The sequence below is a fragment of the Molothrus aeneus genome, chromosome 27 (genome assembly GCF_037042795.1).
Source record: "Molothrus aeneus isolate 106 chromosome 27, BPBGC_Maene_1.0, whole genome shotgun sequence".
Classification (NCBI taxonomy): domain Eukaryota; kingdom Metazoa; phylum Chordata; class Aves; order Passeriformes; family Icteridae; genus Molothrus; species Molothrus aeneus.
Genome location: NC_089672.1, coordinates 569,724 through 597,023, shown reverse-complemented (window position 1 = coordinate 597,023; position 27,300 = coordinate 569,724). Strand labels below are relative to the sequence as shown.

Sequence of the window (27,300 nt, the reverse complement as noted above, 5' to 3'; positions counted from 1 at the left end):
CAAACCCCGCCCCTCCACCCGGCCCCGCCCCGTCTCTCAGGGTCCCCGCTCGGGCACCCAAGCACCGCCCCTCCCCAGCTGCCTCTCTTCGATTGGGCACCGTTCCCCGCCAGTCAGCGGAGTTCCCGTCATTTATTGGCTGTCGTTGATGGATCTGGCGCAGTGCCCGCCTCCTGCGGTCTCTGGCGGGCGCTGATTGGGCCGTGCGGGAGCGCCCCTCCCCGGCTGGGCCGCGGTCGGTGCCGGGCAGGCAGAGGGTCGGCGCCGCCATCGCCATGGGCACCCGCGACGACGAGTACGACTATCTGTTCAAAGGTACGTGCTCAGCAGGGCCACGGCCGCCGCACCGCGCCGCTCTCGGCCGGGACCAGCGAGCCGCGCGGGCCCAGGGCGTCCGCCGCGGCCTTGGTGCGCGGGACGGCCTTGTGGGCCCCCGGCCTGGTCTGGAGCCATGGCAGAGCCGGGGGAGCGGCGGGAGAGCCGCCAGGGCCTGCCCGCTCCGCCCCGTCCCGGCCCGGCCCGCGTGGGCTGTGCGCCAGCAGCTGGGCGGCTGCGATCCCCGGGGGCGACCGGAGCCTCGGCGGGGAGCGGCCGGGCCGCGGGCCGGGGCTGTGCCTGTGCCCGGCCGTGCCTGTGGTTGTCTGGAGATCGCCTGGTGTCGAGTCGGAGCTGCAAAACCGTCAGCTTCGGTGGAGGCTCCTTCGCAGGTCCCCGCTGAGCGCCGGTACTGGGAGCCTGGGACCGGAGCGGTGTTAACTGGCTGTGCTGATGGGTGTTTGCCGTGCCTGCCCTGCCCCTTCCTGTGGCATGTCGGGCTGGCCAGGGCTCTTGTGAGGGCTCGGTGCTGCTCCTCCTGCGCTGGCTCCGGGGACAGCCGGAGGATGTCATCCCGTGGGATGGCTTCGGGGTTTCTGTCCCGTGGGTGTTTCCCCAGGCCGGCCTCCTGCCTGTCCAGAGGGTCAAGCTGACCAATTTCCCGGAGCAGCCCACAGCTCTGCCTGTGAGGCCCGAGGAGCAGTGCAGGTGGGTGTAGCACCCTCGTCTTTGGTTTCCTAGCCCGTTTTGCACTAGATCTACTGTTGGTAGAGTGGCTGAAACCTGATTTCCATCCCAAGAGTTCACTCTTGGGAAGGGCAGTGCCAGCGGTGCTGTGGCGGTCTGTGAGGGCTCTGGGCGTCACTTGCTGCTGTGACAATTTCCCAGGCATTCCATGACTTTGTACCTGGATGCTCACAAGGGCAGCAGTGATTCTGAACTTGTGGAGCAAAGAAAAGAACAGTTACTCATCTGTGGGAAATATAAATGTATTTGCCAATTTGCTTTATTTGCTTTACAGTGGGTTGAATCTTGAAGACAATGGGGAAAAAAGCCCTTATTTCTTTTTTGCCTATAAAGCAGACAACCAGCCTGTAAAAATGTACTAAACTGTCTGAGTCTAAAGTAGTTTCCTTCTGAAGTCTGTTTCCCAGGTGGTTTAATAGCCAGGAACTTGAAAGCCTAAAAATTGTACTTATTTTTTTCTTTCTCTGAATATTCAATTAGCTAAGGAGAATGCATTCATCTTAAAAATACTTGCTTTGAAATGCGTTTTTAATGTTATTTGGAATGAGACTGAACCTAAAGCCATTTGATCAGGATCTGTGCTGTGGTGATGCTGGCAAACTTTGTAGCACTTAATAAAAATGGGTGAGAGAATTGTCCTTTTCTGTGCATCTTTTGGGAGGGGTTGTTGTGTGGATTTCTAAAAAAAAAAAAGTAGATAGAGAAGGGTTTCTTTGTGGGTTTGATTATTTATCTTTTCCTTCTTCTGAGGCTTTTTGGGACTAGACAAAAAATAATATAAATGGGACCAAGTGGGATGAGGGCTCTGCTGTGGGACCAACTCTCCTACTTTTCTTTTTGCCTCCTTCAATAGTAGAATTAAACCTCAAGGACAGTTGCTATAATGATGTCCAGGACTTTGTTTGGTTTGTGGTTTAGCCCCTTCTTAGCTACACAGATGACTTTTGAACTACGTTCTGTCAGTCTGTGTAGTAGTTAGAGGTAGAAATAATGATGTAGGAGGATCTTAAGTCTGGGACGGTTTATTTTTATTAAATTTAAGGCTTGACTGTTTCCCCTGCCACCTATTTCCAAAGGACAGCATGTGGCAGGCAATGACTAACTTAAGGTTTGGGAGCAGTCTGGGATTGTAAGTGATTATAGTCAGATCTGCTCTGCTGACCTAATGCTTCTTTGTTCCCAATTTCCCTTTTTTCTGTGTGCATCCCAACAGAACTGCTTATTTTATTGATTACAACAAAATATTACTCTTTACCAAAGTGCCTGAACCATTCTTTGGGGGAAGGAGCCAAGCTGTGTGTGCAGGGCTGCGTGGGGTGGTGAGGCTGCGAAGAGCTTGTGGCTGTGCTCAGTGATGTGACCCAAGTGAAGCCAGCAGTTCTGGCCTCTATTCCCAGTTAGTTTTGTAGCAGGAATGGTGAAAAAGCAGGGACTTTTCAGGATGTGTTTTGAGTGCGTTGATTTGGAATTGAATTCATGACATTTGAAGAGCCGTTAAAAATATTGGAAGTCTTGTACCTATTAAATGTGATCTGCACATTAATTTTGCTCCCAAGATTAGCTATTATCAGTGTTTATTTTAAAAATTAAATCTGAGGTTGTGCAGATGTGTGCTGGCTCATGAAAAAGGCAGGAAAAATCAGCCATAGGGCAAAAGAGCTTTCTTTTACTTTTGTGGGAATTTAGACTGCTCTGATTAGTCTCTGTGTAGCTAAGGCTGAGGTTTTTAAAAACAAATGTGTATCCTATTAGTCACCAATATCTGGCAACCTTATGTACTTCAGATTTATCACAAACTCTCATTAGATGGTCTCTGCTAGAGGGAGTCTTAATCTTCTTATATACTCAAAAGTATATATTCTTTTTCCCAGATTAATAAATGAATGTTTTTAGAATTCTGTCATAAACTTGATCTATTTATTTCCCCTTTCTTACTAGTGATGTATGGCACTGGAATTTTCATCCTGACTTTGGCTGGTTTTGTACAAGGATCTCAATATACAGGGCAGGTGTTCGGGGTGGGATTGTGCTGTAGTTCTGGATGTTGTAGACACAGGAAGCAGAGTGAGGGTGGTGACTGAGTTGATGGATGGATGGATAATGTGGTGGTGATGCATAACCCACACAGTGGCAGGGGGTGCTGGAGGAGAGAGAAAACCAGGAAATACTGAAGGAGCAGGATTCAGGATATAAACAGGGCACTATGCAAGGCTTGTCTGTGTGCTTAGGGCCAGCTGAAGGTGGCTGGTGCTGGTTATTGGTTCATGTCACTTCCAGGATCTTTTCATCACCAGTGTGGCCCTTAGGGGCATTTTGAGAGCGAGTTCCTTGGTTCTGGTGAGATGTGTTTAGAGAGTATTCAGACTCTTAAGCTGTCATTTGGAACTCTTTCCTTCTCTGTCATGACTTCTGAATTTGAACAGGCAATACTGTGTGGTGGTCTGTTACCAAATTTAGAAACTTTCCCAAGATCTAATCACTTAGTCCAGAATGCTGAAGGTATCTTCTTGCTCAGCTCCTGTAGAAAATAAATTTGTAGCTTCTCTCTGCATGTGGGGCCCCCACTCTTGGCATCTTTCTCCTGAAAGTGAAAATGCCCTTTTAGTGCTCAAGATTGGGTATTAATAAGAAGCACATGGAAACTCTAGGAATGCTCTTTATTGAATTGGGATCTGGTTGCCTTCCTTTGACTTCTGAAAAATGCTCTCCTAGAAGCTCTGCTGGAGTGTGGGGCAGCACGGTGAAGGGAGCCTGTGAATAACCAGCCAAAGGAGCACAGGACCCCTGGAATTTTCTTCCAGTGACAGATGGAGTTAATGACCTGAGAGCCATTTGCATGGTTTATGCCCCAAATTGATACTTTTAAAATGCCGGAGCCTGAGAGATGGCTAGAATGTGGAAAGGCTATGCTTTCTCCAGCTGCAAAATCATGGGAAGAGAGCTCCCTTCAGAAACAGTTGGAAGCCTCAGGGGTCTTCCAATCTGGTCTAGCTTGTGTGGTGGATATTCTTACTTTTGGTTCTGGCCAGGGCTTTGCTGTAGGATAGAGCCTACTCCAGCCCCAGGTCCCTGTGCAAGATGGGTGACCTCTGCCTGTTCTTGGAAGGTCCCATGGAATTAGTGATGAAAAACTGTTTGTCCGGAAAATAAAGCTGACAAAATCCTAGAGTTAGAACTTGGAATAAAATCTTTTTTTATCTATCTGTTCTCATACCCTAAAAAGTGGTTTAGGCTGTTTGCCAGGGAAAGCAGAGAGAGCACTGTGAGGAGCTGGTTTAAGTTCTCCCGGGTGGGGAGTTGTGGTGCCTTGCCACGATGTGCTGGCTGCCCATTCCTGCCTGTGTTGTGTTTTGCCTGTTCAGCTGTGCTAGCACAATTGTCTGTCTGTGCTCTCGGGCAGATGAGCTGCACAGGGGCTCTCCAGCGTTTCAACAATGGCCCTGTGCAGCTCGGGAGCTGTCGCAGCAGAGAGCCGGGTCCAGCACCAGCCTGGGAATGTGCTCCAGGGCTGGGATGGCAGCGAGCTGGAGCAGGGCACTGCCAGAGCTCCCTCCTCAAACAATGGCCTGAGCAGAGAAAACCTGTAGCACCACTAAAAGACAAGTATGATCCTTGGCCCTGAGAAAACACTGGTGAGCTCATTCTGGAAGTGTGCAATGAGAAGGTTCTTCTGTAGTTGCTGGGGGGAAATTGGGACTGTTTTTTGTCCGTATCTGCTTTTCTGTAGGAAAAGCAGACCAAATGAATGAGGAAGATCAGCAAATCTGTACTTAGAACTGGAGTAGGAAATATTCCCAAGGTTAAAGAAGCTCACAGAGGCTGGCTGCCTTTCTTCCTTTTTTGCTTGAGCCAGGACACTTGAATTCCAAAGGGTATGTGATAAGAGTGTTTGTGAGAGGAAGGGAGCTTGGCTCAGCTGTTTCAGCTGTTTCTCTCTGTTGTTTCTTGCTCTCATCTATAAGCAAAAAAGTAGAGGGAACCTCCTGCCTCAAGATGTGCCTTTGTTTTCACAATTCCTTTCAGGAAAGCTGGGTTTTGTGCGCTGAAGATCTCTCTGCACTTACATTTTTCTGTTATCATGGCAACACCATGTGTGGAGGCAGAGGTTTCTAGTTCATCTCTTACTTCTCATGCAGTCTACTACAACTTGTTTTGTTGGATGAAGTTCTGCTTTGCTTTGTATCTTTTTTGTAGTAGCAAATATCTCCTGTTTTCCCGTTTTTGTGGTGAACATATTTATTAATTAAATTATTGAATTACAACACCCTATATGACTCCAATAGGGACTGCAAATGATTGTTTACTTACCATGTCTTTTATTTTTTTAATAAAAATAGAGTACACTTACACTGTACAAAGGCTTTTGTTGGGCAGACAAGTGGCCTGTTGCCATGTTCTTGCCTGTAGTTTCTTAAAATGTGGGTTGCAGCCTTCCTGTGCCAAAGGTTGAGTGTGTGAGGGGCATGTCTTACCTCTGCCTGCTGCCGTGGTTGGGGCTTCCAAAGCGCTGTTTGACTTTGAGAGTCACTGTAGCAATTTCTCATTTTCACCTCTGAGGACCGGGCAGCTACTCACCACAAAACAGCTTGGGGCTCTTCTAGGGTTGGAGAAGCAAGGTGTGCATAGTAAAGACTGTGATGTTGTCTATGTTGTCTCTCCTGTGTTACCTGACTGCATTTCTGGTGGATGCTGCCTGCCAGGCCACACTGCAGCCTGGACTTGGAGCTGGTATGAGAAATTAATTGTGAAAATAATGTCTCTGCTTTCAGTTGTGTTGATTGGAGACTCTGGAGTTGGGAAAAGTAATCTTCTGTCACGTTTCACACGCAATGAGTTCAATCTGGAAAGTAAGAGCACCATTGGGGTGGAATTTGCCACCAGGAGCATCCAGGTGGATGGGAAGACGATAAAAGCCCAGATCTGGGATACCGCAGGCCAGGAGCGATACCGCGCCATTACCTCAGCGTGAGTACTCTGTCTTTGCTCAACAGAATTCCAGGAGAGATGCTGCAGATAAATGTATGGGTAGAGAGTGAAACATATTTGGCACACATGACAACGTCATTGTGACAGACTTCAGTGTAGATCCAAGTCATAATGTAGCAAATACTTTTGTGTTCCCTTGATTACTATAATGAAAGTACTTTTTAGGTTCTCATGTTACGGTTACGGAAACAAATGACAGCTTAAATCAAAACTGTGGGAAATTCTGTTTGAGTTTTGGGGTTTAGTTTTTTGTCTGTGCTGAATGTGCTGCATTCATTATGTGGAGTGAGTGTCATTTCAGAGGGAAGCTGGGCACTGTTGGTATCAAGTTTTGGTCTAGGTATGGTGGCTTACTGTAACACCCATGGCTTCTGTCTCAATTGCCTCCTCAGTCTTGAGATTGAGGGTATTTTTAGGAAAACCTGCAGCCACAAAGTCCTTTGAAATCTCAATGACTTTGAATTAGTCACAGCCCTGAAAATTAGGTACATGAGTGCAGACACTGAATAGCCAGGAAGTAGGAAGGCAACAATGATAGTGCTGGCTGTGCAACATTAGGCACAATCCCTGGAGGTGAGAAGCTTTTTCACCTGTGGCACCTTGGTAATCCACAGGGTGGTTTGAGCTGTACCTATTTCTATGGTGGCAAAAGTATCTGCAGAGGACAAAAAGCAAATCCTTTGGTCAGGCCTGGTTCTCCAGAGCATTTTTTGATCAGTGAGTTGATTTTTTTGTTATGTTACAGATGTGTATCAGTTTTTAAAGGTAAAAACATGTTTCTGAGTCACGAACAGATTGACCCATTAAACTCAAGGTAAAAGGAATTTTGTCAAGATGGGAGAAAACCAGGTGACCCTGAAGCCCAAAGGGAGCAGTCCATAGGGAAAGGGATGCAAAAGGAGATGTAAGTGACAATTTCAAATTGCATATTTTCTGGAATTGTTAGTGTGACTTCCAGAAATTTTTTTGTGACCCTTGCTCTTGCTGTAAAATCTTCTAGTCTAGTCTGGGTCAACAACAACAGGTTTTACTGCTGGGAGTTAGTGCAGCTGCCTCTCCTTTGTGCTGGCACTAACTGCTGCTTGACACATCACTCAGCCAGTTCAGCCTGCTCGGCCAGCAGAATGCCAAACATCAGGGAAAAGAGAATGATTTCTGCTGACTTGGTGCCCTGACTCAGTTCAACAACATGTCAGACAGGTGCTGGCAGAACTGAGGAGAAATGGTAGGATTGTGTGGAAGAGAGATAATGGATGTTAAAGGATTGCTGATACAGATTGGCTTGTGCTGAGCTGAGCCCTTGGCTTGTGTTGAAATGGGCCCAAACCTGTGCTGAGGAGGCAAACCCTGTTCCTGGATTAGAGCTGGTGGATAGTGACAATATAGTCCAGAGTCCCCTCTTTAATTTGTAGGAGGGACAGGAGATAGTTGAAGGATCAGGAACAAATACTGACATTTTATAAAGGGCTGTTTTCCTCGAGAAAGTTAGGTTGTAACTTCACAAAAACCTCCCAGCTGCACCGATTCTGCAATGGTGAGTTTTCCTATACACAGCTGGAGCAGACAGGACATTTTCAGTCCTGGTTTCTGGAGGCTCTCCAGCATTTTGGTACACATACTGGATTCTTTTAGAAATGCTATTAGAAAAAGGCCCTGCATTTGGAACTTGTCTCAGGCTTCAAAACCACTCCAACAACAGTATCTGCATCAGCACAACTTTTTCTGCCTGGGAGCGCATTATGGAGGAGCGGGATGGCCCGTGTGCTGGTGTGGCTGGGACAGAGCTGTTGTTGAAGGGCTGTGCCTCCTGCTTTCAGATATTACCGCGGTGCTGTCGGGGCTCTGCTCGTCTATGACATTGCCAAACACCTCACCTACGAGAATGTGGAGCGCTGGCTGAAGGAGCTGCGGGACCACGCCGACAACAACATCGTGATCATGCTGGTGGGCAACAAGAGCGACCTGCGCCACCTGCGGGCCGTGCCCACCGACGAGGCCCGGGCCTTCGCAGGTATGGATGGGTGGGGCTGCTGGGATCACACCCTTTGTCCAGGGCTCAACTCCCACCTCAACTCCCTTTTTTTAGTTTGGACCCTAAAAAAGGCATTTAAGATGTTTTGTTGTTTTTTGGTTTTTTATATTGAAATATCTTGACTTATTAACTAGCATGTGCGGTTGGTTTGGTTTTTTTGGAGAATTCTCTTTGCCATTTTTAGTTTGCGGTTTTCTGTTGTTTTTTAAATCTAGTGGTAGTACATGTTTTTGAAACACTGTCCTTGAGCTGCCTGATAGCTGAAGAATAAACACTTCTTCTAACAAGGCTAGAAACAGTAAGCAGTATTTAGAAGAGAGAATATCACAATAAAAATTTAAAAAATCACAATGTAAAATGTCCATCCCCCCTTCCTAGAGACCTGCTTCTGCTGAGTAGATATCAATGTGGACAGCTACAAATGAATGCTGAACCTTCTCTTAGATGGGGTGGTTGCTGCTCTAGAGCACTGATGCCTGTAATGTTGTCATCTAGTCTCACTTAAATGCAGCGATCATCAGGTTTGAAAATTATCATTTGTTGGGAGAAGTCAAGTGAGTTATGTAAGATGCTGCCACTGCATTCCTTCTCTCTTCCTTACCTGGCAGAGCACTGGTCAGATATTCTTTTGTCCGGAAAGGCCTGGGGACATTCAGCTTTTGTGTGGCTGTCAAGCTTGGAGGTGGAATGTAAATGTACAACTTCTAAAATACCTCTAGAAATATTACCAAGGCTTGCTTATACACACTTTCTGAAGTTTGCTGGTAAGCAAGTACCCTGAGGGTAATAAAGCCACTTTAAATTTTCAGATGGAGGAGAAGTGACATTTATGTAAAAGAAGCAAAACAAGTTGGTGGGTGCCCCAGACAGTCTATTACCTCGGTCACCTGGTTCAGCTTCTTACTTTTTAACCCTGGACTTCCTCCTAAGGCTGTTTTAAATTGCTAGTGATTCTCTGATTGTTGCTGTTTAAGCTCCATTACTGAAATTTGCCTGTTCCTGGGCAGGTGATACAGAACCATTCTAGGTATGATATTTGAGTGTTAATCACTTTCTTTTTTAAATAATAATTTTTTAAAAATTGCATTGTAAGAGGAAAGAATTAAAATAGACTGTTTCAGGGGGTCATTGTTACTTGGAAGTGGGGTCTGATTAGGAAAGTATAGGTCTTTTGATCTTGGCATTGCAGAGGAGAATTGTGTCTCTGTAGCAGCTGATGTGCTTTTGCTGGGGCTCTTGCTCAAGGTGCCTCTGGGTGTGATCTGTAGCCAGAAGAGAATGGTATTTTGTGCTGTTTGACTGAGCAAGGGCTGCAGTAGGGAAAATGTTCTTGCACTTTGGGCAAAGGAAATGTTGCTGAACTGCAGCACCAAGGTGTTCCTTGTGCAACAAGGAAAAGAAAAAAGATTACTGTGCCCTGGCTGGTTTGGCCTAAAATAAAAGTTAAAAAACCTCAAAGTAAATGTGACATAAAGTGTCATTAAATTTTTTAACTGAACCACTTCTTGTTTATTACAGAAAAAAATAACTTATCTTTTATTGAAACATCTGCTCTGGACTCTACAAATGTAGAAGAAGCCTTCAAGAACATCCTTACAGGTATGGTTTGTTATGGATTCAGAGGAGCAGCTGAGGTGGTGGATCCTCTTCATGGGCATACTCTGTAGTTTTCTGGAATGTTTTGGAAATGAGTGGTGGGAACAATCGTTGCTTTGCAAACTTTCTAATCTCACCTTTGTGTTATGCCTCCCACCCCATACACTCCTTTCTCTCCCAGGTGAGGGTTTCTGTCTCCTGATGTTCCATAAGTGCAAGCTATTGCAATAGCACTGTTGTAAAGGGACTAGTAACTGTACTTCTGTGCCTGCACAAAATCTCAGCAGTGAAGCCTCAGTCATACTGGAAGTTAAGTGTTGCAGTATCTTCTCTTGCACCAATGCAGGCTGGTACCATTTTCAGACTACTGAACTCTTATTCTCAGCTGATAGCAAAGGTGGTGACTGCACTGCACCAGCAGCATCTTCTGCAGAGATGGACCTGGGGATTCTGAAGGATATCAAGTTGACAGTGAGCCATGGGCAGGGACACCTCCCACTCTCCCAGTCTGCTCCAAGCCCTGTCCAGCCTGGCCTTGGGCACTTCCAGGGATCCAGGGGCAGCCACAGCTGCTCTGGGCAACCTGTGCCAGGGCCTCACCACCCTCACAGCCAAGAATTTCTTCCCACTATCCCATCTAACCCTGCCCTCTGGCAGTGGGAAGCCATTCCCCCTTGTTCTGTACCTCCAGGCCCTTGTCCAAAGTCCCTCTCCAGCTCTCTTTGGGGACTGTAATTGTTGGTAGTCTGCATTAAGATCTTCCCAGAGCCTTTTCTTCTCCAGACTGAGCAACCCCAATTCTGACTCCAAGGTGCCCAAGAAGAGGTGGACAGGAAATAAAGGGTAGCCAAGCTGCCTCTATAGGTAAAAGCCTGACAGATGAGGAATGGGCTGCATTTGGTGCCCAGCAGATCTGTGTTATTAAAGAGCCACTAGTGAAGCATCTGGAGTGTGAGGCAGAGCTGACTGCCCAGAGCTGGAGCTGGGCTGATCTCACACTGTGTAGCAGATTTGTGGCTGATCTGGGACATTTGGCTGGATTTGAAGCAACTTCCCTGGCACTTTGAGAGAGTATTTTTTATTTTAGTGTTCTGAGTGTAGCTCAGTGGTCACCATCCATCCTGCCTTCCCTTGCAGTGTTGTCCTGAGACTGACCCTGGTTAGAGATGCTGGCCTCAGGCCACTCTAGGAGAGCCACAGTGCTGTAACACCTCAAGCTGAGGTCAGGCCCAGGCAAACTGAACTCAAACCCCTCTCTCTCACAGCATCCTGGGCTCCCAAAAGTGTTGAGATTGTCTGGTCAGGTAGCATAGGCACATGGATAATAAGACTGAGAAGTCCTGAAAAGGCTATTCCTAAAGAAATTACACCTGGGGGAGAATCATCCTTCTAAGAGAGAAGGAACCTAGGAGAATGTGCTGTGTAGAGTAGTGAGTTGGGAACCACCACAGGGGACTCGGTGGAGGGAAGAGAATGGGAACAGCAGGACAGGAGTTTCGTTACTGGCCACTTGTTTGAGGAATCACTAACAACTGGAAGAAAAAAAACCCCACAAAACACCCCAAAGAGATGCTACCCCAAAGCAAAGGGGGCTTGGCAACCACTCTAAACAGCTGAAATTCAAATACAGTACTGAGCAGGAAAGAAAAAGGTGTGACAGCCTCTGAACAGCCCTCCTCCTCCCTTTAGCAAAGATCTGTAGGTAGCCAGTGGCAACAAGATTGGCCTTGAGTTAGAGGTTTTAATTTTAAACAACATAAATATATGTTGTGCAGATTCTTAAAAAAGCCCCAAAAAACCACCAAAGAAACCGAACCAAAAATCCCCATAAAAAAACCCTGCACAGTCCTCTGTGAATTTTAATCCTTACTAAAGGCTTTGGGTGTTGCTGTTTTGGGGTTGTGGCTGTATGAATGTGACCATAATATTTACCACAGACTTGCAGGGAAGTACTTGCCCTTTTCCTGTTTCACAATGGAGGGAAGTTGGAACAAGGGCTTATAGTCAATGAAATAATTTAACTTACAAACCTTTCCACTTACAAGACTTCTGCTAAGTATGCAGTTGAAACGGTTTGTGAAAGCTTTTGAGTTGGCAGTCTGTCTTCAGTGATTACAGCTTTGTGGATCTGTATGCTTTCAAACATTAAGTTAGTTTGAATCAAATAAATTCATTTGGAGAAGTCTGGGGCTTTATGGACCCATGCAGCTTTTTCTGTCATAGGTAGGAAAACTGATGTGTTGCAGAGAGGAGCATTGCTGTTACTTGGTGGCAGGAGGTTGCCAGGAGTGGAGGTGGGTGTCGGGTAACCTGTTGCTGCTGCAGAGGTTTCCAGCACCCTGGTGATTGGTGTTTCTAGAGTATGCTGCTCACTTTTTTTTTTAATCACAAAGATAATGATTCCCTGTTTTAGAAATGAGCATTCTTACTCCTTTCCCATTTAAAACCCCTTTAATAATCCCCATTTTCATGGAGTCATTGAAAAAGAACAGGATAGGAAGTGCTATTGTGGAAGGCAATGAGGACTCTCGTCTTAATAACTTTTCCAGACAGAGCTGGTGTATTCATTCCAGAACTGGAATGCCAGCCAGACGTTACACACCACATCTGATTAGCCTAGATTCCCTTTCAGAGCCCTCAAGTTAAAATCTTCTCCTTCTTGGGTTCTGGCATGTTCTTACCGTGTGCTGTCCTTGCAGAAATCTACCGCATCGTGTCGCAGAAGCAAATCGCCGACCGGTCTGCGCACGATGAGTCCCCTGGCAACAACGTCGTGGATATCAGCGTCCCGCCAACCACTGACGGACAGAAATCCAACAAACTCCAGTGCTGTCAGAACCTGTGACCTTCTCTAGATGACTCTTGTGCCCTCCACTTTGTCTGTGCTTCATTTAGAAACTTGTGTGCACTTCCTATCTCCTGTGATTCAGTGACTCCCTCCTCCCTCCTTTATTCCATTCCCAAATCTCCCCTGTCATATTAGAGCTTTAATTGTAGGGCTAACATCCTCCTGCCTCTGAAACCCCTTCCATGTGGTGACTTCTGGGCTTGAAATGTAGTCACTGATCTGATAGACATGTTTGTGTTGGAAAATCTGCTGCTGGATGTTATCCCATGAAACACTCTTATCAAATAGGCTTGTTTTGGTTTTGCTAGGATTTTTTCAGTTTGGTTTTGTTGTTGTTGTTATTTTCTGGGAGGGGAACAATGGGACTTGACTCTACCAGTTGAAGAAATAACTATATTTAGGTGACAAGGTTTTTTCCTCCCATAGTCAGATATCTCTTTTTCTTGTGTTTCTGTAAACATGGGGGAGAAATTAAACTAGCTATCCTGCCAAATGCTCTGTTTTCTGTCCTGATGAAGTCTCACAGTGAGGATTTTAGTGGCTGCACACACATAAGAAAGCTGTTGAAAATAACATTACTTATTCTGTAATTACCCCTAATACAGTTAGTCTAGCTGTGTAGTTTACTGTTTCCTGCTTGGGAAATCTTTCTCTATTCTTGTTTATTTGGGAACAATGAAATATGTCTGCATTGCTTTCTCTGCCACCATGAATGCCTGTGCAGGCTTTATGAAGTGGCGTAATATTTATTCATGGCTTATGTTAATCAGTTAACATTATTGTACAGTAAGTGCCAGCATATTGATTTCAGAAACCTTTTGCAGCCTGTACAAGTAGGCTTCTTTTTGTACTGTAGGTCAGTGTCTGAAAGCAGGATCTGCGCTAGTTCCAGGGTTTTTGTTTTGCATGCTGCTTTTTCTCTAGATCTCTCCTGCCCCTGTCTGAGTGAGTGAGGCAATATTTTCATGTCACATATATACCTGCACTTGTAAGGGTTTTGGTTGTTGTAGAGAAACACAATACTTTATACATTTTGTAAAACTTCTGCAGATCCATAGTATCTGGAACTTTCTCTTCATGATCTTTCACTATTGACCTCTACTAAAATGCATAATATTAGGATTTCACATAATAACTACTAATCTGTTGTTTTCTTCTTACCATTTTACTGAACTGCAGACTGTAATTCTTAAATGATTGTACTTCACTGATGTAACAGATTTGTCATCAGCAGGGCTAACTACTATAATTCTTCGCTGTGCTGAATGGGAAGAATGTTACCACAACTTTGTGTAGTCAGTCTCTTGCTTGCTCGTGCAAATCTCTGATGGCTTTTCATCACTCACTAGCTCTTGCACACTTGTATCCCCTCCGGTATCTGCTGAATGTTCTGATGGCAAATACTGGGTGAAATGATCTAAAGGAAGAGCTGGAAAGCACCTGCTGCTCCCTGAAGGCTTGTGGCGCCATTTGCAGTGAGTTTTTGCTCTGTATTCTGAGCCTGTACCTCACTGGATGAATCCCAGCTGCATATTAGTGAGTTGGTTTTTCTTTACTGATACAAAGCAAATATGAAACTGTGAATTGTGCTTGAAGAGGAAATCTGACATTCCAGTCTCAACTGTTCTGTCTGGTTACGTAATAAAATTAAGGGCAGTTAACTCTGATGGCTTTTCTTTTATAAGATTTCCAGACCAATGCCTTTAATTTTGTACTGTATGCACTGAGAGGGCTCCAGCTCACAGCACAGGATGCGCGTGGTGCTGGCACTTTCACTCTTCAGCTTTGTTTAGAGGTTCCATTCAAGGTTCAAGGGTGCATGCTTGCAGCCTGATCCCATTGAATGAGGGTATGAATTCCTTGGTAGGCATCACAGGGCTCTGTCCTAAGGGAGTTCCAGTTCAGGAAGCACTTTCCACACTTGGTATTTGCTTCACTAGCATTCTGTTGAGAGAAGGTAGGAACTGGGATATCTCCTTTTTGGTGGTCCAAGACCAGAACATGAAGTGCAGTCAGTGTTCAGACAGCTGGCATTGAGAGAATGGAAAATTCTGAAATACTGAAAATATTTCATTTGAGAACAAGTGGACACTAGTGGAGCTGGGCTCCTTAATTTTTGAACAAACTTTATATAAAGAAATCAGCTGGACAGCATGAGGAGAAATTGTACTGTTAAGACTTATTAGTTCAGCGTGATGTATTAACATGCTTACTCTGCAAGTCCTGCTCTTAACATGAAGTTTCTAGAATCAGTCTGGCCTGGTGTGAGAAGCCAAGAAACAGTTTAGTCACTTGCTTGTCTCTTCAAAGATTTTCCTTAGTCTTTGACTTTGTGGAAGGCTTTAAACTTTGCTGCAGAGTCCCAGTGAAAGGTCAGTGTCTAGGGCTTAAGCGCAGTTAAATTTATGGGTATTGAAGAGCTCTTGAACAACTCCATTGTCCAAGCCCCTCAGCACTGGTGGACCTTGGACCATTCTGTTGTGTTGTGACAGGGAGGGGCCTCCTGCCCTTTGCTGGGGCGTGCAGGGGGAGTTGGTGTGTGCACACGTGCACCCGTGTAGCTCCTGAGAGCACTGGGAATGGGCTGGGCGTTTTCATCTGCTGTGGTCCCTCGCTATGAGACAAGGCTTTTCTCCAGGCTGCTGTGCTGCTCTCCAGGCAGAGCCACAGCCCTTCTGTGGGTGTGAGGTGCTCCTGCCCAGACTAAGCAGAAGGCTGTTTGTGATAATAGAAAAAGGACATTGGATCAGTTCTGCCAGATTAGGCCATCTTCCTGTGCACAGACTGGGGACAAGGGTTGTGATCCGGGGTTCCTGGTGTCCCGATGAAGCATTGTGTGCTCCTTAGAAACTGCATCCACAACCCAGCCCACTCCTGTGCTGGAATTACTGAGGGGAAGACTTGGAGGAATCCTGAGGAAGCTGGAAGTGCTGGAAGAGCTGTTTGACATTCAGAGAAGCTCTGCAGTAGCCCAGACTCCTTAAGCATGCTTTCCTGATGTGGAAATTACAGACTACATGTAACCTCGACTGCTTCATCCCACAGCCTTGATGGCTGTGTGTCTCTCAGTATTACTGTCAGGAAAAAAAAAGGTTACAGCTCTCTTCCATCTGCCCCAAGGGATTTGAGGGCTAAGTTTGGCTTTTGTAAAATTCCTGATAACAGGAAAGCTGCCTGTGAGAAGAAGGAATGTGTGCTTTGCTTGTTTACTTGGATGTTGAAGCTGAGTTTCATTTAACTATTGAAAACACTACAAAGCCCTGAGTACTGCCACCTGTGTCATAACACAACCATCAGAGGCTCCTGTTGCTGTCTAGAACAGCTCCTTTAATGCAGAATTAGGCAGGAGTCTGTCGTGCTGCCTCTCCTCTTACTGATGGGGAGGGTGAAGGCCAAAATGCATACATAAAAGTGACTTGGTCCTGAGCACACAAACAGTGAATTGGTAAAATAAATTCCTTGGGTAGATCAGATCAATCCAGCCTCTTTTCCTGCAAAGTCAGTGCTTCCAGGCAGGGAAGTTAGTCTGGGATCTTCACTGGAGCCTGCACAGAACAAGGAGGTTTGGTTCCTAGGAAAGTTTTAAAGCTCCATATTTGTATAAAAGTAAAAATTCAGTTGTTGAGTTACTGCTTGCTACTTAGTTAAAAAGATTTCAGTGTGTGCTGTAGAGGCCACCTCTGTGGGGCCAGAGATGCCCCCATTTGGGTGCTGTTCTGTGACTCCCTGCTGACCTCTTGTGTGAACACAGAGCTCTTGGCTGGGCGTGGTATGGGTTGTGTTATTTGAACCAGTTACTTAACACGAGCTGTTGGAAAATTGTACAGGAGGTATTTTTGCTCCTGGTGCTTTGATCCCTGTGTGCTGTACTGCTCCACAAGGTGGGGGTGAGATCTGTTTCTGGTTGAGTCTTGCTGAGGCTTGGTGCTCATTCCCTTCCAAGCAGAAGGAAGAACTTGCTTAGAGGTTCTGGACTCCGTAGAAGAAAAGAAGATCCCAGTGAAGTGGCTCAGTCATCTAGGGAAGATTTTTTTCCTCCATAAAAAACTAGAACAGTGTTGAAGGTAGGGGCTTGAATTTCAGCTAAGGAAAATCAGACAATTGGAGGTTAAGACTAACTGCCCTTAAGTAAAGCACAGTAAGTGGGGACTGAAGGGTAGATTCTCTTTACTTGCAGACTCTTAAATGAAGTTGGTGATTTATGGAATGTTTCCATGGAATGAGTATCTCCAGCACTGCACTGTTTCAATAAATAACAGCAATTCCTATTTTACACTGATCAGATAATGCATGGTAGTGTTGACTATCAGGCTTTGTAGGCTATAAATAGTAGTGGGCCTTTATGCAACCCAGAAGAGAGGTTCCTTTCATTTACTTTTATTCCTGGTTCATGTGTTAAGTGCAATTCACTTTTGTAAATAAACACACCACTCGATTTTTGTGCATGGTTGTGATGTATTGTGGATATAAAGATTGCCAAATCATACCGTCTGTGTTAAGTTCTGTTCCAGACACAACTGTAGAATAAGCTGGGCGGGGGGTCCGGAGCCAGAGCGCGGGGTGGGGCGGGGATGCCCCTGCCAGCGCCCCCGGGAGCGGCAAGACGGCGTTCCCGCTATCCCCGGGGCTTTGCACTGCCGCAGGGCGCCGCGCCGGGCGGTGTCCCGCGGTCCCGGTGTCCCTCTGTCCCGCGGTCCCGGTGTCCCTCTGTTCCGGTGCTGGGGGCGGGGGCAGCGCGGGGCGGGCCCTGGGCTGGGGGCGGGGCAAGAGGCGGAGGGCGGGAGGCCGGGGTCCGGGTGTCGGGGCGGGGCTGAGGAAGGGCGGGGCTTGGCCGCAGGGCCGCTATTGGCCGCCGGCCGTTGCCAGCGGGGTCGCGTTGCGACGCTGGCGGGTTACCCGCAGTCCATTGGACGCTCGGGAGCTGCGTCAGCGCGGTACGGGCGGGGATTGGCGGGCGGGCGCTGGGGGGCGGGGCCCGGCGGCCGCCGCAGCCGGCGCTGGGGCGGCTCGCGCCGCGCTGAGGGGCCGCGGGCGCCGGGAGCGCAGGTACCGGACGGGGGGGGCGGCGGCCGGGCCGGCCCCACGCCCCGCGCCGCGCCCACCGGCCCGGGCAGCGCTCCGGCGCGGGGCTGCGGCCTCGGGAGCGGCGTCCCGGCGGGGCCGGGCCGAGGCGGGCGGGCCCGGGAGCCCTGACAGCCCTCCCGGTGTCCCCGCCGAGGGGTGGCCCCGGTGTGCGGCGCCGCTCGTGCTTGGGAGCCGGAGCCGCGCTGCAGATCTCGGGGCCTCTCCCCCGGAGCGGCTGCCGCCGGCCCCGCTGCCCGCACGGGCCCCGTGCGAGACGCTGCCGCCGGTACGGACCGCGCCGTTTTCGCTGTGCGGGGCCCCCGCGCCTGAGCCGCGGCTCTGCCGGGCCGGGCCGGGCCGGGCCGGGCCGGGCTGGGCTGGGCTGGGCGGGGCGGGCCTGGGCCGGGCTGCAACTGTCCCCCAGGAGCGCCGGGGCTGTGGCGTACAAACATCACCAGGGACAGAAGTGCCGGAGGTTTGAGAAGCGGTGTTTATTCGTTAGATTCTTCTTCCCTGAGTATAAGCAGTGATTAGGAAAAGTTTCCTTTGCCTCTGGGCTCCCGGACCTTTTTTTTTCACATGTTTGGGAGCGTTCTGGTGCCTGTTTTGCCTCCCGAGCACACAGACACGCTGCCTCGCGTGCAGAGATTTCCCAAGAGAATGAGCTCGGTGTCACAGCGCAGCTGAAGAAGTTGCTGCAGTCCTGTGCTGGAGCAGCAGCTGCTTTCCGCCGTGATGTAAGCTTAGGGTTTGTGATGGACTTTTCATAAACTGGCAGTCTTTAACTTTCTGTCTCGTTTAAACTCAGGTTTCTTGAGCTGACTGTGACAGACCAGAACTGCTGGTTTGTGGGATTTATCCAAGGGACAAGCCTGTGGCTCTTGTACAGGAAGGTGATTGTGACATGGGAGGTGTTTTTGTTGCAGTCTCAAACACTTGTTCTTGTTGTATCTAGATCTGGTGGGGGGACCAAGATTACAAACCGAAACGCCATGCAGTGGTCTTGGAGGCTTCTGGAGTGTGAAGTTGCTTGCATGTAGTGCCCTCAGAAATGGTGCCACCACGGCATGGGGTGATATCTGTGCACTGCATGGTGCTGCTGGACCATGGAAAGTTTAGGCTGTTGTCCTGTTGGAGGGAGCTGTGCAGAGCTTGAATTTTGCAGGCAGGCAAGTGAGGTGTTGCATGCTGGGGATGATGATGGTGAGCTGGAAGTGTCAGGGTTATCCAAAGCAGCTCTGACTTTTTATTCTGCTTGTTTGTATTCAGTGTTCTGTCCCTGCCCTGATGTGTGTGATGAAGATCTGTCAGTGGGGATGTGATTCTCATCCCACCCTGTGCCCTTTATTTGCTCATCCCTAAGGGACTGTTTCTGTTTCTCTCTTAACCCTCTCTATTACCAGCCGTTCATTTTCCTTGGCACTCTCATTCTCTTGCTCAACTCTCCTTCCAACAAGCATTTATCTCTGTGTCTTTCCCTTCTGATGCAGTTTCTAGCACTTTCTTGACCTTTTTCCAGGTTCTTGTTGAGAATGCCTGTGATGTCACTGTGGTTGGCCAGCTGCTTTGGCTGTGGCTGGTCCTGCTCGTGGGGACATAAAACCCTGCTTGGCTGCCACTCACATGTGCACAGTATAATCCTCTGAACAGCTGGACGTTAGTCTTGGCTTTCCAAAGCTAAAGTGTTTGAACACTTTTCTGCATCTCCAAAGGATTATGCAGGGGAGTGCTTGGAGGCTGGAAGTGCCCTGGTTTTTCAGGTGTGTTTGAAGCTGTGATGGTGTGTCATCCATCAGAAACAGAGGCTCAAAGGGAAGGGAGCTGGGACTCTAAAATCCCTTTGTCATATGCCCTGTGACAGTGAATTTAATAATTCTAGTTGAGGACAGAAGGTCTAATTCCCCCCAAGCACACACAGGGGAGCGTTGCAGGCAGCCTGCATCAGTAGGGAAGTCTGAACTGCCAAGAGCAGAGCAGGTGGCACAGGGAATGGCCAAGTGTGAACCTAATGTGTTGTTCATGGACACTCTCTACCAGCTATATAGCTGGGGGTGTCTGTGTGTGGTTAGCTGATCAGCACCACTGCCTAAGTGGAAACAGAAAATGGCATCAGAACTAATGTTCCTCGTTTTGGATGTGTTTGCTGTTTTTTGCTGTGGATTGCACAGGCTGCAGGGTGAGGTCACGCTGTGGTGGACGCCAAGGGGCCCGTGCAGATGAGCAGAGCTAGAATGTACTGACTGTGAGCAGCTTCCCACAGAGTTCTTGCCTTCGTGGATGCTGGGAGAGGGCCTTTCCTCTTCCAGCTGATTGATGCTGGCCTGCATCAAGCAAGTGTAGCACACCATGTTTCTCTGGGAGGAAGTAAGCACTGTTTTCTTGAAACAGCATGACCAAGTCAAAATGCATCCATGGCAAGCTGAGCCTGGGTATGGGCTCTGAGACTCTGTGAGTCTGAGGGACTGTTGCAAGTCCTCAGGACAGGACTTTGTAGTACTTCTGCAGGTAGAGGCACAAAGCAAAATGAGCACTTGGGGACTTGTTTCACTATTGTTTAAAATATCTTGGTTTTTCACACTAAGACCACAGAAGCTTTTATTAGAAAATGAAGGGAGGAATCCAGTATTGTGAACTATAAACTACATGGTAAGTTTATTTTTTCTCCACTTGCCTTTGACTTAGCTTTGGATATTCGGAGATTTCAGAGTTTCTCTTTCCAAACTAGGTTTTTTTTCCCCCTTCTAGACTGAAGTTTGAGCTGGTGTGTCTCTTCTCCCTCCCAGTCTAATTCACTCTGGTTAACTTATGCCTGCTCTTAGCTCCAGCCTTTCCCACAATAGAGAAATGGTCTCAGTTACTGACTCTTGTCCTCTTGGAAGCACTCTGGGCACGTCTCAGTGGGTGACACCTGGGCACACAAGCCATGAGGTGAACTAAGCCCTGGACTCCTTTGTGTGAAGGAAACGAGTGCAGCACCAAGCCAGGGTAGGCGAGTGGGTCTCCATGAAGTCGGTACGGCAGCTTTCCTGGCTGCTGAAGTGACGCATTAATCTGTGCTCAGGCTTATCAAGGGTGGCTTATCAAATTCATGGCTTATCAGCACAGTTCATGTCATGCACGTAAACAGCAGGATCTCCACCCCTCCAGTCCTGGTCTTGTTCTCTCTCCAGCTCCAACTGTAGCAGCTGTTCCCTGGAACCTGTGTCTTTGTGCCATCTTTGTTGTAAGTAGACCAGCTTAGCAGCAGCTCAGCTGGGATATGGGGCTCCCCACTGCAGCTGGTTTGGGAGAGCTTTTGGTGGCTCATCTTACTGGGTGAAAGTAGGGAAGTCACTACTGAGTGCCTCAGGGTCTTGTGTAGCTTTCCTGGGGATGGAATGTGCCTCTCCTGCTGTGCAGTTACAGCCTGTGAGAGCCCTAAGCACTGAAGGTAAAGTGCAGAATGACAACATCCTGAAAGCAGGGACTGCTAGCATGTCCTGGGGCAGGGACTGAACCCTGTGCATCCTCCAGTGAAGGGAGCAGCCCAACAGGAGCTGTACTGACCTGCAGCTCTTCCTACCCATCTGCCTTGCAAATACTTTTCCTGGCCCAGGCCTCTCTTGAACAGTGTTACAGTTTGGAATCTGTCATTTGCCCCCATTTCAAATAGATAGGCATCTGTAAGTTTTATTCCAGATTTTTTGTAGCAATTCTAACTAAACTTTTCAATTCCTGATAGAACCTGACATGATTTTGTGTGGTTAACCTCAAGGACAGAAGTGCTGTAAGTGCAGTTGCAATTTTAATCAGTTGTCACAAAATTAGTGATCAAAGCTGAAGGAAACATTCTCCTCTAGTTCCTAAAAAGAGGAAACAAGGGACAGGGAGCAGCACTGGCTCAGGAAATAAAAGTACAAACAAATCAAACTTATCTTCTAAAGCACTTTTCTGCAAAAAGGGGAACACACCAAGCTCATGTAGTCTTGGCTTGAACAGGAGGATTTCTTTGTTCAAAGCTTTGAGGGCTTTAGTTCTGTTTCAGCTGAAAGCTTTTTGGGGTTAGATTTGAGAGTGGTGGGAGGGAAAAGGTAAACTTCATTTCTGGACTGTTTTCAATTTATTTCCTCCCTGTTTTTCTTGTACTTCCCTGCAGACAAATCAGACAAGGCCTGTGTCCAGAAAAACTAAAAATGCAGCCTAAGCAAAACATTGCAAACTGAACTGAGAGAGTTTTGCAGCACAGATACCAATTCTGAAGTTTCACCTGAGGATTGAGGAGGGAATCTGTAGCAGTAAGGAGTGGGCAGAAGGGAGGCACTGGTGCCATTGCCTGGGATCAGTGACTCCTTCTCTCTGGCTGACCATGGCCATGCTCTCAGTGGGTGTCTGCTCTGGAGCTCTCCAGAGCGGGGTGGTGAGTCATAGGCTGCCCCTGGTGGTGCCTTTTCTGGAAAGCTCTTTGAAAGCTGAACGTTCTGAAGAGATTTGTGATACAGCTAGGTTGAAAAATATAAATAGTGAAGTTAAATTCCAGATCAAATGTCTCCTGGGAGCTAAGTGTGCTGCCTGGCTTCGTGCAGTGGCTGCGCACCGGCCGCGCTCTGAGCATCAGGGCAGGCAGGGCTGCACTGGGCTTTGCTGATGGTTTGTTCCAGCTCAGTTCGTCTCCAAGCAGAGTGTTGTTATTTGTACAGCAGTGTAAATGGTGCTTTATAAACCAAGAAGGAAAACACTGGGGAGAATGCAAGTTCTTTCTGACCTGGGCTTCCCAGTCCTGAAATAATGTGTTGCATCCTCCTGAGTCGTGCCCTTCGAGGGACTTACCAGTTCTGTGGTGTGGCACTGCAGTCTTGATCTGGTGCATGTGTTACTGCTACACTAAAATTCTTTTTCTGAGGTATTACGCACAGCTGGAAAATCCATTTGTTCTGAACAACCTGCAGCTGCCTGGCAAGTGACTGTGCAGGACCTGGGGAGCACTTGAGCTTTGACCTTGCTGCAGAGGCTGCCTCTGTTTAAAGAGGAGCTCACTGAAGCAGTAAAGCTGGGAAGCAGAAGTGTCTGCTGCTGGTGTTTTGTAAAGCACGTGGGTGCAGAGAGATGTGAGAGGCCACACAGCTCCGGTCCCTTCAGCAGGGCAGGGCTGTGCTTGTGTCTGGTGGGCTGGCTGTGATGGACAGCACTCTGCAAGAATAGTTTTGTAGGCATGATAATACATTTTTTCCACCCTGGTTCATGGTTTCAGTTTCAAGTCTTTCTAATGCATCTTTCTTTCCCTGGAAAGAGTGATAAAATGCAGAGGGATGTGGGTGCAGAGACTCTACAGTTGCATTATGTAGTGAGTTGTGCTGCTGTTCATCTTTAAAAGCTGATGTCTTTTGAATCCTCAGAGGAGTCACAGGTGTTCCTCATGCCCCAGCTGGTTTTTAGTTGTTCCCTTATGAAACTTGTTATTAAAATGACTGAATTTTGATTGGAGATACCCTCTGCAAAGAATTTTCTTCTAATGTTGCAATTCGTTTTTCCAGATGTTGGTAATTAAAGTGCAGTAAACTTTCCTTTCATATGGCCTTGTGGCAGATAGCAAGTCTCAAAAGAGCTGAGATAACTTTGTTCATTTTGGCATTCCAGCTGTAGCATACAGCCTAATTGTTCCCAAGCACAGCAAGAAAAAAATCATCCTTTAGGCTTCTTCTTTTTATACTGATTTTTTTTCTCAACATCTAAGCTTGAACCTTTTGCTTCTTTTTGAATATTGAGTAACTTTATTAGGCAATGAAGAAAACTTGTTTGAAAAACAGTGGGTGAACAACATGACAGGTACCCTGAAATGAAGGGAGCTCTGCTGTGTTGCAGTTCTGCTGTGTCCACGTGAGACCCATGCCTTTGGCCTTGTTTAAAACTTGGGGTTCTCACCTGCTGGGAGCCCCACCAAGACCCACAGGAGCTGTGCCTCAGGACCTTCATCTTTGCCAGCCAATAGTTTTCCATTGCTTCAAGACATGGAGATGAAGTGAAACTACTCCAGATATTAATCCAATATACTGATGTTTTGAAGAGGAGGGATGTATGTGGATGTTGGCTTTGGAAAACAGCAATTATTGATCACCAAGGCTTGCTGCAGGATTTTGCTTGGGGAATAGAACTCAGATGCTGGCGTGTCTCCTCAGAAAAAATGGAAGTGGAAGACCATCTCTTCATCTGTGTCTGCAAACTAATTTGCCATAATCTAAATAATCAAGACTTCAGAGAGCTTCTAGAATATGTCTAAATAGTTTCTGGATATAGAGAAGTTATGATTGTTTGTCCCCAGCAGCAGCAGCCAGTGAGTGAAGCCTTGAGTTACCACTGACTGGTGCTGAGCTGTGTGTTTGAAATAGTGGAGAGGCAGCCCAGCCAGTGCAGCTGTGGTCATGTACAAATGTGACAAACACAGGAGTCTAGAAAGGCTATGTCCTCTAAGCTTCTGACCTCCTCCTGAGTGTTACAGGGTTAGACTTGGAGCATTTGTTTTTAAACTCTGCCCCAGGGATGAGGCAGGTGAGCCTCTGGAGTCAGCCCAAAGCTTTTGCTGTTAGAGGTGCAGGAGAAGTTTCCTGGTGTGAAGTTTTATTAGAAGGTTCTCAAGCTCCCAGAACCTTGTGCCTTGCTTATTATTTTCCCTTGCTTTTTGGGATTTGTTTTGAGCCCAGGGTCAGGGTTATCCCCTGGCTCTGACTCACAGCATTGCTCCACTGGCATCCTCTGAAGAGCAAGTTATGGCTGAAGTTTTTACAGCATCTCCTTTAGTTGAAACTGACAACCAAATGTTGCAGGTGGGGCAGAAATAGAGAAGCTCCTGGGGAGTGAAATGCTTTCCCCTCTGTTATTTACCAAATTTTAAGATGTTTTAGAAGCTGTTGCTTCAGATGGCATCAGATCTTTTATTGAATATTGAGGCATATGCCATAAAATGCTGTGTCACTTCTCTCACTGGACAGGGCTCCTTGCACCCTGACTTTAGGGCTGTTGTATTCAGGTGACTTCTGAGCACAGGACTAATGAGATTTCTTCCCAGGCCCTGAGCAATGGGAAGAGTTGCTGATGGCTCAGCTGGGGGCAGATCCTGAGCTGGTTTTTGGGTACTTTTAAGGTGTTACATAGGAGACCTGCAGGGTAGCTTTGGGGAGTCAGTTGATGTATAAAATAGTGTATTTTTAATAAAGAACAAAATAATGCTGTGACTTTCAACCCTCAGCAGAAAGTACGTTTAAACAAACAAAACTGAAAACAAAGCCCAGTGTGGGACTGGTTCTTGCAGGGGGGCAGGGGGAGATGGTTTGGGGATTTTCTGTTTTGTTTTGTTTTTGGGCTTTGTTGTTGTTGTTGGTTGGTTTTGTTTGTTTTGATTTGGTTTTCTTTAGATTAATCCACTTATACAACCTTTTAACAGTAGCAGGGAGCACTTCAGGCCACTCATCCCATCTGTGTGTATCTCTGGTGGCAGTCCTAGGTGTGTGATCACTTGAGTGTGAGGGTGTAGAGGCCAGATGTGGAGAAGGGGATACTCTGCCACTAACCCAGAGCACAGAGGCTACAGGTACACTGGTGAGGCTGGTGCCTCAGTAGGCAGAACTGGTACTGGAGGATGTGCTGCACACCTGGGACTGAACCTGGGCCATGGGGAGATGTGCATTAGCTGTATGAGATGGGGTGTGTGAGAGCAGGTGCTTAGATGTGTGCAGCAAGCAGTTCTTTGTATGGTCTCCCTCGAAATGGAGAGAGATGTTCAGATAGTTGTAGGGCCCAGGATTTGGGAAATCCAGTTTTAGTGGTGAAAAGGAAAGCACTAATGTTAGGAAATGCCCTTTAGCAACTGAAAATCTTCAGTTCACTGGTGACATTTGCAGGATCATATGATTAGAAAACTCAGTGTCTGTGTGCCCAAAGTGGCTAAAAGGGCTTTGGAAAGCAGGCTGGGAAGCTTTGCACCCAGGCTTAAACATCAGCTCATGTGAGCAGGGGTCAGAGTTCTGATTTGCCATCAGTGAATGGGTTACCTGCTAAAAATAAAAAAAGTCCTTGTGTACAGATGGGTGGGTTATGTTGGCTGCATGACTTGGTTATCTCTGGGATACCATGGGTGAGGGGCCAGGTCTCAGTTCCAGCAGTCAGGGAAATGGGTTGCTCAGTGAGAGGAACAGACCCGGCTGCTGGCAGCCTCACGTGTTGGGTGTTCCTTGGTGGAGATGTCCCAGGGAAGCCAGTCTGTTCAGGAGCTGGTGTGTACACTCTGCACCCAAAGAGGGGGAGCTGGCTCTGGTTCCAGTTTGCTCTGGATCCTATCAAAGCCACAGGATTGCTCCAAGGCTTTACACTGGTTGGGATATTCATTAGTGGACAGGCCACAACCTGCACCTGACAGTCCCCATTACTGCCATCATTTGGCTGAACCTTTCTTGTTGTCATTCTCATCTTGACTGTGCTTTTCCCTTTGTGGCTTTGATCCAGAGGTTCATCTGTGTGCTGTGGTTTCCCTGTCTGGGAGAAATAACTGTTTTGTCCATCTTCAAAGTCCAAATATGGAGAGCAGAGCTGGGGGGCGTTTTAGCTCCTTGACTCCTGCTTACTTCTGCTGGGCACATCTCCTGTATGGAGAGCACTGGTCCAACCAGATCTCTGCAATCTTTTGAGGGGATTTTGTTCACCTCATTGCCCTTTGGATGATATAGACTGGATTACATATCTCATATATTGCAGTGCATGAGGACTGACAAGGGAGAGTGTCTTGCAGGCGTGTTTCACTTAAGCCATGGAGCAGGATCCTGGTCTCTGCCTTGGGGCAGTGACAGAGCACAAGCTGCTCTTCAAGGAACTGACTCATTTTGCCACACGTGTTAGAGTTTTGGAATTCTAGTGCAGAATTCACTCCTCTGAGACAGCTTTCCACAGACAGGGTTTGGGTTTTTTTCAGTTTGAGTAATTATCTACAAACTCAGCCCTTTATATTCTGGATCTGCTCAGAAGCTGAGGATGCAAAATGTTGCTGAGAAGAGCCTTCCCATTTATTTGCTAATGTCTAACTGTGGCAGCAGAAGGGATGTTGATAATAAACCTAGTGTCTTTGAGAGTTTTTTAAAAAAATGTGTGCAAGAAATGTATCCCCAAGGAATGGGCTCAGAAAACACAGGTGCTTAGAAAAAAAACAATGTGTGGTTCAAACCAGCTGGTTGGGTCTTGTTTCTCACACTGAGATTTTGATGTTTCTGCTGTAAACAGAGCTGGGGAAAGGGCTGGAGCACAAATCTGATGATGAGTGGCTGAGGGAGCTGACTGTTCAGAAAAGGAAGTTCGGGAGGACCGTCTTGCTCACTAAAACTCCCTGAAAGGAGAGTTCAGCCAGGTGGGGGTCATTCACTTCTCCCAGGAAATGAGTGACAGGAAGAGAGGAAACAACCTCAAATTGTACTGGGGAGGTTTAGGCTGAAAAAATTCCATCATGGAATGGGTGGTCAGGCACTGGAACAGGCTGCCCAGGGCAGTGGTGGAATCACCATCCCTGCAGGGATTTAAAAACTGTGGATGTGGCACTTGGGGACATGGGTTCGTGTTGGGCTTGGCAGTGCTGGGGGAGCAGTTGGACGAGGTGATTTCAAAGGCTGTTTCCAACCTGAATGATTCTGTGAACACTGGGTTTGGGTTGGATGAGCTGTTGACAATTGTGAGAGAAGGCTGTGTGTTGATGTGCTGA

At 47.4% G+C, this 27,300-nt stretch overlaps 2 protein-coding genes across 4 annotated transcripts in view; both read left to right on the top strand.

Annotated features, from left to right (window-relative positions):
- Positions 1-210: 210 nt before the first annotated feature.
- RAB11B (RAB11B, member RAS oncogene family) lies at positions 211-17,010 on the top strand. Its single transcript, XM_066566529.1, has 5 exons — positions 211-315; positions 5,832-6,027; positions 7,866-8,059; positions 9,599-9,679; positions 12,376-17,010. The coding sequence occupies exons 1-5, from the start codon at positions 276-278 to the stop codon at positions 12,519-12,521; spliced, it is 657 nt and encodes a 218-aa protein (XP_066422626.1). The 5' UTR covers positions 211-275; the 3' UTR covers positions 12,522-17,010.
- Positions 17,011-17,508: 498 nt separating this feature from the next.
- The window catches only part of MARCHF2 (membrane associated ring-CH-type finger 2), a 34,532-nt gene continuing 24,740 nt past the window's right edge, over positions 17,509-27,300 (top strand). Inside the window, exon 1 of one of the 3 annotated variants that reach the window (XM_066566343.1) lies at positions 17,509-17,570. The gene's annotated coding sequence lies outside the window, so the exon portion shown is untranslated. Of the gene's footprint in view, positions 17,571-17,787; positions 17,875-18,303; positions 18,326-27,300 lie in introns of those variants that run through there. The other 2 variants (XM_066566344.1, XM_066566345.1) reach the window with 2 other exon arrangements.